Source organism: Cyprinodon variegatus, unplaced genomic scaffold, assembly GCF_000732505.1.
Source record: "Cyprinodon variegatus isolate N-32 unplaced genomic scaffold, C_variegatus-1.0 Scaffold314, whole genome shotgun sequence".
NCBI classification, from domain to species: Eukaryota; Metazoa; Chordata; class Actinopteri; order Cyprinodontiformes; family Cyprinodontidae; genus Cyprinodon; species Cyprinodon variegatus.
The window spans coordinates 797,970-807,176 of record NW_015150767.1 but is presented as its reverse complement, the minus strand read 5'-3'; the positions used below and the strand labels follow the sequence as shown (position 1 = coordinate 807,176).

The window sequence follows — 9,207 nt, the reverse complement described above, 5'->3', positions numbered from 1 at the left end:
GACAGGGGAGAGGGCGGGGGGGGGAGATGGGGAGAAAGCGAGAGATTCTTTTTTCTGAGTTTTTTTGTCGGGGTTTGTGGACGGTGAGCAGCGGGGAGATCTTTTTTTATTTTCTTTCTGAGGAGCGGCATGAATGGGGTTTTAATCAGATATACACAGCACCGAAAGCAAAATACGTGTACAAAATATTGGTGGGGACTGTCCCCCTACTGGTCAATATTGTTGGGGACATGTCCACACCAGTCCTTAAGGAAGTTACGCCTATGGTTGTATATACATTTCTGAAACTTCATAGGTTAAATTTCAGTAATTTCTTCTTTTCCTACCTTGAATTACTTTGTGCTGCACTGTCTGATAAAATCACAGTTTATTCTATGTAAAATGTTTTGTTTGCATTTTGTGAAAATCTGGAAACATTTAAGGTTGAAGTAAGTACTTTCTCCAGAGGACAGTAAGAACACAAAGACTCAACCAAACTTTTGACCTCGTACACTGAAGCAAATCCTCAAAAGTTGGCTGAACCCTCTTAGCTCCTCCCTCAAAGCTGATGATGCACGTCACCTGGGCAGCTGCCAGTCACGTATAAAAGTCTATCGGTGTCTCGTTAAACAAAGATGACTGTCTTCACTGCAACAGCTTTACGAGCTGCAGGTTTTGGCTGCGAGTGAAGAGTGAAGCTGGTGGTCTGCATGGCGATCCAGAATCATTAACATACAGATAACGATGTTTTACTTTGTTTATGGTTTCCTTTGTTTAACATAATACAGTAAAAAGGGGTCCATAACCTCACATAAGGAGATCAGAGACTCTTCTCTAATGTAGTGAATACAAGTGTTGCCAAGGTAATATTATGCTTCTATCCAATCCAAGCACAAATGTTGGGATTGGAAAAGGTCAAAGAGCACACATTTAAATACCATATTGATTTATTTAAGGACATTAGAATGCTTTTTTTCTCTTTTGAAGTGATGCTCAGTTTCTTGTTCATCATCTGTACTAAGAATTGTTATCAGACAGTCCAGCTGTTTGTATTACAGTTGTAAGAACAAAAAAGAAATAGGCTCTAAGTGGGATTTTTACCAACATGTTAGCATTCCAAACTTCTCTACACTGTAAAAACTATCTAAAAATCAGTGTCTTTACCCTAATTTGAGTAGGTGAATATGATGATCTGCCAATGGAATAAGTATTTTTACTTTTAAAATAAGATAAAAACTTAATCGTCATTTTGTATAGACAGTGTACACAAAATGAAATTTTGTTTATACAGCTTAACGACAGTGGATGAGCAGCAGCTTAGCAGTAAAAAATAACATTTCCATTCATGAAGTGCAGCAGCAATTAGGAATTATGCACTTAAAATAAGAGACTGCAGTTGTTTGTTTTTATTATTATCTTAACTTATTTTAAATTGTCATGAAGATTAAGTGTAAATTCAATCTGAAAGACTTTTATTAGCTTCACTTGAAACACCTGCGATGTCCCTTGTTCAGCTCCAGCCAATCAGCTCGGGGCAGCACCTTCTCCAAAGCCAATCATCTTGCAAGATCACCTTCATTTAGCTCCAGCCCAGCTTCCCTTTCTCACATCCAAGCGAACTTTCCCCCATCTCCTCCCTCATTATCATTTTCACTCATCCTCTGGCTTATTCCATCACCAGGTTTGAGACACTAATCCTTTTTTTTGGTTATTCATCCAAGAGTATGTTGATTCACAGCATCAAAGTCTTCGCTCGAGGCCCGAGCACCAATTAACTTATTTGGTTTATGTCTTCATGTGCTTCTGTCTCCTTAAACCCCAGTCGGCCTCGGCAGATGGCCGCTCACACTGAGCCTGGTTCTGCTGGAGGTTTCTTCTTGTTAAAAGTTTTCCTCTCCACTGTCGTTACAATCATGCTTAGATTAACAGATTGCAGAGAATTAATGATTGTTCGCAGTGAGCTGTTTTTCCTTAGATAGAAATATTTTGAAGAATATTATTGTGTTACCTGTTTAAATAAATGCTATATTTTCTAATTGCAATTTTTCTTTGAGTGAGCCTCTCCAGGTTGAATCACTTATTCTATTGGCAAAGTGTCTCACGTACCTGCTCAGTACAGGAAAAAATGCACTTATTTTAAGGAAATGTTACTTCCATTTTTTGGCAGTGTAATAAAGGGGTTGAATGTCCTTCTAAGGCTTTTCAGTCACTGTTGGCTTGTTACTTTTATTTTATTTGTCATTTTAAAGTCTTGTTTTGACAAAGATTAAATGGTTTATTGTCTTTTGTTGTGTAGGAGAAGGGAACCTGGTCAGCCATGTTTAATATCTGTATTTTTATCACTGACCTGCAGGTGGATGGGATCCTATGCCTGGCAGACATCTTGACTGACGACAGCAGCGTTGAAGCAGCCAGGGCAGAGGCTGCGGCAGTCGTGGCTCAGATCACCTCACCCCACCACACCTCCACTCAGCACCTTGCCAGCTTCCTGGAGAGCATGCATGACATCGTCACAGCTCTCATCAGTGAGTGGGCACACTGCCTGGCACCATACTGTCCTTTCTGTGTTTTGTAGGACAAAAAAATCTAGTGTTTTAAAAGGCTATACATATATACTGTATACAAAAACAAATTAGACTTGGTAGCATTTTGTTGCACCAAAAGAGTATAGCTAACAGGATGCCCTTTATTGTCTCAGAGCTGTGTGAGAGTGCCTCCTGTGGTGAAGTGTTCCTCCTGGCTTCTGCAGCCTTGGCCAACATCACTTTTTTCGACAGCATGGCCTGTGAGATTCTCCTGCAGCTAAACGCCATCCACATCCTGCTGCAGGCATGCAAGGACCGCCAAAGAGTCGACACACCCTACTCCAAGGACCAGGTATCAAACACAACAGAAACAGGCGTTATAGTTGGCTCAAACATACAGGCCTAATGGTATACTAGCAAGTTTGTTTGTGTTTTATATATAAAAAAAAAAACTGCACTTTTCATATATCATTTATATCTCAGGTGGTGACAATTTTGGCAAATCTTTCTGTTTTGGAGGCGTGTGCTTCAGATGTCCTGCAAGAGCAAGGTAAACATATCTACTGCTATATTATCTCTTCTAATTGTATTTCTTTTTGCACCAAGGCACCATTAATCCTAAAAAACGAAAATGTCTGACATAACCATAAATGCAGCGATCATCTATAGCTCTGCCTCTGCATCTCCAACAGTGTCTGAAAACAAATTTCTCATTTATTTCAGTTGCTATCGTACCAAAAACATTGTGGAAACATTTGACTTTTAACTTAAAAACATTTATTTAGTGGTGAGGGGAAAAACTCCATCAATGAAATAATTTTTGATTCATACCTTTATGAATTGCACAAACATGGACTGGAGGTGTATTAGCTTATACTGAAAAAATTACAATGCAAAAAATTAAAATGTAGCTTTTCTTTGACCAATACTTCATCAATCACCTTTTGATAAGTTGAAGGATCTGTGTTCTCGTTTCAAACACACAGCATTAAAGAAGTCTCCCACACATCCAACCTGTGCCCAAAAAGGGGAAAACAAGTTGTCTTTAAATTCTTTAACAGGATAATTAACCCTCAGAATAAATACATGTTCTCTTTGAATAAATGTTTGCAAATCTGGAGTTGAATTTTTTTTTAGATTTTAGATATTTGTTGCATGTTGCTCTCCTTAGTGCTAATAAATCTGCCTAAAAGATCCTTAAAGACATGATCAGGAAGCGTGCAACTATCGGCACATCACTCCAGGACATATGGAGCTTCATTACCATAGAGGGATGAAATCAGAGCCCAAAGCACCAATATGATAATCTTCTATTAGGAATCGTTCTTTATTTTCACATGAGTTTATTTATACATTTTTTATTTTTATATATTTTATATTTATATAGTTATTTATTATTTATTTTTGCTTTGAACCTTCCACATCAATGCCTTTTTCCACACTGTTTACATTTGATCACTGCTCCACTTAAAGAATGGAAATGTTCTTTTTTTCCTGCTAAGCTGCTGGGTGGGTATACAAAATATCATTTTGTATGCACTCTGTGTATACAAATAAAGTTTGTCTAAATCATGAGTTGATGGAATGAAATGTAATTCCTATTTCTCCCACCAGAGGGCAGCATCAGTCTATTTTTTGGAGGAGTTTAACTCATGAGTGTTACTGTACATACAATGTAATGCAATGTTCAGGTCATTCTTCTTCCAAATTATCTATTTAGGAAATAAAATGAACTGATGTTTTTATATCAGCAAATATAAAGGTGTATCACTTCCAAAAGTGCTTCTTATTTATATCATTTTGATTCTCTATATTGATGTTTTTCTATTTTATTTAATTAAAAAAAGCCAATTGTTGTATAGTTTTTTTCTATTTTTCTCTTTCTTTGCTGTTAGGAATAGAGAGACTGCTCCTGCTGTTGGGGGAGAAACCATCCTCCTCTAATCCCTCAGAGGTGGCTGCCTGTGAGCGGGTGCAGCAGAAAGCTGCAGTCACACTGGCCCGTCTGAGCAGAGACCCAGACCTGGCTCAGACTGCCATCCAGCTTAAAGGTAATAAAGAACCTTATCAATTCTACTTTAAAAGAAAAAAATGGCCTTGTGCGAAAAAAAGAGTTTGGATATATATAAAAATACAAAAAATAAAACAGATATAAAACTGTTTAAATGATATTAAGATTCTTAAATCATCCCTTTCAGATGTTCATCTTCTCCCACATATTTTAACCATATATTACATTCCTTTTTTTGATTTAAAGAAGCCAACTCAACATAATACCTTAAAACTCATCTTTCCTGTGATATAAATCAGAAAACAACTCAGACCACTGTTCAAAGAACCAAACATTTATTTTAGTACATAACTGTGTTTGTTTGAGGAAATTAGATTCAGATTCAATAGTTATTCTAACCAAAACCAGCTGATTGTGTTTAGTCATTGCAGGATAACTGCGCAATAAATGTATGATTTGAGGTAACATAGCTAATAGTTTATAATGTTGATGTATTTCTGCTTTAAGTTTAAGCAAACATGGAACAAAGATTTCAAGGATGATAATCAGCTGCTACTGCAAGGGAAAAAAAGGAATTCATAATTTTCAGCCAGGAAAATATTTTTATATTAAAAAAAACCTAAAACATGTTAAAAACGATTCTTGCAGGAAGAGATTTTAGTAATCAATTAATTAGTCATTATTATTTACTGCAGTTCTTACATAGTGAGACTAACACCCTAATTTCAACTGCAAGCAAGTAGAACCCAGCTTCCATCATCAACACAGGGACATAAAGGCTCCTGCTACACATCTGATAAGGTTAACTGGAATTTGCAGCTGTCCATATAGACAAAAGTTTTACGGCCAAACAAGAAACAAATTGATCTTTTTCAACATAGTGAGAACAATATAAACAAAACAAAAAATAGATGAGGCTTTTAGACCTGAGAAAAAAAAGTAGCAGCTCTTAAGCACAGTTATGGCCCCATCATGCTCAGGGTAGAACAATGAATTCTGCAGACTGCTTATATATTCCTCAGCTTGTCTGTAAACAGCAGCCCTGTTATTAAAACCTGGATAGAAATTGGCGATCAAACAGAACAACTCGTTCTGATCAGGTTAAATATTCACCAAAAAGGAAAATATAGTTTCTATGCTAAACTTGTCTGAATTTTGACCTATTTTAAATGGGAGAAAAAGGTCAGTTATTTCAAACATGTTCCCCCAGGTTTTCATTTTTTTTAATAATTAAAGATGTTTGTTGTAGATCGCTTCCATGATTTGAAAGGAAAGGTTCATAATCAGTTAATCAGCAATGCATGATTTTTTTAAATGTTAGAGGTGATAAACGATAAAGAAAGCAGCGTTTTTTTATTTTATTTTATTTTTTTTACATCATTTTAAAGAGGTTGATGTTTGAAAGTGAACGTGTCCCCCTCTGCTGTGTCTAGCTGTCCCTCGTCTCATTGAGCTGTGCCGATCCCCCACTGAGAGAAATAACAGTGACTCTGTTCTGGTCGCCTGCCTGGTAGGTGTACAGATGGGTGTTTCCATATGTGTTCCTGTCTGTTCTATCAGAAGCCTGAATAGCTTTCCAATAACCCTGTGTCCTCGAGACAAAAAAAATGTCTATAAAAACATTCAAATTGCCTTTTTCCTTTCAGAAGTGTATAATGTTAGACATTTTCCTCTGCAGCCATAGAGGATCTCCACTGCGTAGTATTAGATTTATATCACATACATGTTTAAGATCGAAGCTAAGAGCCAAGGTCTAATTTATCCACTTTTATGAGGTGAGGTTTGAGACATGACAATATATCACACGCCATGCAGAGATACGTTAGCAGTTCACATCACCTTATATGTTCTGCTATTAATTAAAGTACGAACATGGAATAAATAATAAGCTTATGCTTTGGCCTCTTCTAAATCTGATCATAATACTTATGATGAGATGAATGTAAGTGGATGGCGGTCAGGAGATTAATTGGGCAGAGAAACGCCTTCCTCTTTGCTGCGCCTGTGCTTGTCAGTCTATTCACATTAATGCGATTCCATTTTATCCCTTCAGCCAGGGGTCTGGCTGGCGCGGGTGTAACATCTACGTCCGCCTTCAAAGGACATGGAGCTTTCTACAGATCATTTGTAATCTTAAATGTAAATGTTGGAGGGGCTCTTCTGGCTGAATGGGGTGCATCGTGCATATTAGTCATTAGCCACATGGGATTTTGCAGCGCTTCGTTAAAGCAACAACTAGAATACAGTATCTGCTCATCTACTGACAAACTCTGTATGTCTCTTCTATTTAAATCTTCATGATTTCCAGAGAGCTCAAACCAATATAACCTTTTCACATTTTTTTCCTCATTACCACAACAAAAATCTGATTATTCTTACTGGAATTATATAAAACAGAACAAAATATGGAAAATACTTTAAATATAAAGGAAAATGTTTTGTAAAACCACAAAGCAGGAGTACATTGGGGGCTACAGGACTTTCACTCAGTTTTTCTGTGAACATTTGGAATGCATATCCAGGAGTCTTTCAGCTGTATACATTTTTCAAGTTAACATTTTGGACAGAGAGGACAAATGATTGAAAGAGGGGGGTAAAGGAAGCCATCTTTAATAAAAAGCAAAAAAATTAAAGGTATTGTGGGGGGATTTTCGTAAATTTTTAAAACTTAAACTCCACAAAAAAAAGCACATGCACAACCCTGTGCCCGCTCCTGAGACGGAACGCCTATAAAAGGCATGTAAGAGAATACATCAGCCTATCTCTCCTCATGCACGCTCTGTTTAAAATTTGCTGTTTGCATCGTCCATTGAAGCTCACCTTCCAAAAGAAGATATGCATTTTTTTTTTTTTTGTTGGCCCTCTCTTTCAAGTTAGACCTCAGTGAGCCAGATGGCGGTCATGGGATTGGGGCTTGAACTTAGAAACTAAGGATTCCAAGCGCAATGCCCTGACCGCCTAGGCCACCACTCCTCCTTTGTCTCAACTCCCTGATTTAACAGCTTTTCTTCGTATAAAATAAATTTTTGTCTGAAGTTTGTATGAAATTGAGTTCTGCCTGCTCCTTTCCAGACTGACCTGTGTAACTTTTTGGCCCAAAGGCGTCTTTGTCTTTGGTGAAGCATGGTACTGTAGTGGCATCATTATGCTGTTGCGCTTAAAGTTACTGTATAAAGGTTTGGATTAAAGTACTATATTCATGTGCTTAGGCCTTGATGTGTCTCTACAGAATGTGTCGGAAATTTCTTCTAAATCTGTAAAAAGGGGCAGGCTTCAAAATGAACATTGTCTTTTTCTGATCATGATCTGACATTGTTTGCTGTGTGTTACATCTAATGACTGAGACTCCTCTCTTCCATAGGGAAGAGCAGAGATGATAGAAATGTACATCAATAAGGCCCTTATCATGGTTCATTCTAAATCCAATTGAAAATCTTCTGCAAAACTTGAAAAAGGTTTGAGCCCAATATTCCTCAGTAGGAATTATTTTATCAAAAATTAACCTCAAAAGTTACCAAAAAAGACTGCATGCTAATCCATGTAGGTTTTTTTCCAATTTCAATTTTATGTCAAATTAAATGCTAAAACTTTACATAAGTCAAGACAGTGGTTGCAATATGAAAAGTTTAAAAGGTGGGGTTAATTAAAAAATTTTTTAACAAGGCAGTGTAAGTCATCTTCCTCATTTTTTTTAACATCACTACAATATATATTGCTGCAAACCAAAGAAGAGCAAGATCCTAGGCAGAAATATAATATAGGTTGTATTTCTGCCTGTGGGTAACATGTGTTTATGTGTCTCCAGGCTGCTTTGAGGAGGCTGGCAGCAGGTTGTCCAGACAGCATCGAGGCGGCAGACCACCAGCAGCTAATCAAACCGCGGCTAGTCGACTCTTTCCTGCTGTGCTCCAACATGGAGGAGAGCTTCGTATGATGACCTGCACATTCAAACACTGAGAGAAGAACTCTCAGACATATCAGCCGTACTCAGACACAAAAAGGAATTTTGTTTGCCTTTCCATCCGTCCAAAGAACACGTTGGAAATTTGATCCTGGATTTGGCTGCATGGAGTCGAACTGAACAATGAATAAATGCAGAAGACATAACTATATGCATGCATACAGATGAATGTAAGGCTGAATACACCAAGAGTCATTGTAAATATAGTAGCTATTTAAAGTGCATAAGATTAAAATTAGCTTTTTAAATAATTTTATTTCACAGGAAATTTTTATGCTAAATGTGTGTTTCTTTGTGTAGGTTTTACCAAGTTTCTTTCAAAGCAAAGGAAGGATTTGGTCTCATTGCTATCAGTGTGTTGTTTTTTCTACCTTTCCTAACAGGTCACATCATTTATGTGTATATTTAAAACAGAGTCAGTTAGTATCTGGTGATTGTCTTATTGAGAAATACACTGGCAACATCACCTTACTTCCCTGAACTCTATGCCATTAAAAGTCAAATATTACAGCTGCAACTGCAAAATAAGAAATTGCTTTTTATTTATACAGATTTACCATTGTAGTATATAATGCATTTAATAAAGACTTTATTGTCATGAGTGGAATGTTTTATTTTACTGTCAACTATATATCTTTTTCTGAAACATAAAAACAGCTCCTGAGATAGCAGAATATGTGCCTTGCAGGACGGTGTGTGTGTGTGTGTGTGTGTGTGTGTGTGTGTGTGTG

The 9,207-nt window shown here is 37.1% G+C and overlaps 1 protein-coding gene across 3 annotated transcripts in view; it reads left to right on the top strand.

Moving 5' to 3' along the window:
• insc (inscuteable homolog (Drosophila)) overlaps nucleotides 1-9,075 on the top strand; it is an 89,026-nt gene extending 79,951 nt beyond the window's left edge. For all 3 annotated transcript variants that reach the window (XM_015384513.1, XM_015384514.1, XM_015384515.1), the window contains 6 exons: nucleotides 2,333-2,504; nucleotides 2,678-2,856; nucleotides 2,988-3,054; nucleotides 4,400-4,555; nucleotides 5,949-6,025; nucleotides 8,321-9,075. In XM_015384513.1, the coding sequence (XP_015239999.1) occupies nucleotides 2,333-2,504; nucleotides 2,678-2,856; nucleotides 2,988-3,054; nucleotides 4,400-4,555; nucleotides 5,949-6,025; nucleotides 8,321-8,449 (780 nt within the window). In that variant the 3' untranslated portion in view covers nucleotides 8,450-9,075. The remainder of the gene's footprint in view (nucleotides 1-2,332; nucleotides 2,505-2,677; nucleotides 2,857-2,987; nucleotides 3,055-4,399; nucleotides 4,556-5,948; nucleotides 6,026-8,320) is intronic.
• The last annotated feature ends 132 nt before the right edge of the window (nucleotides 9,076-9,207 follow it).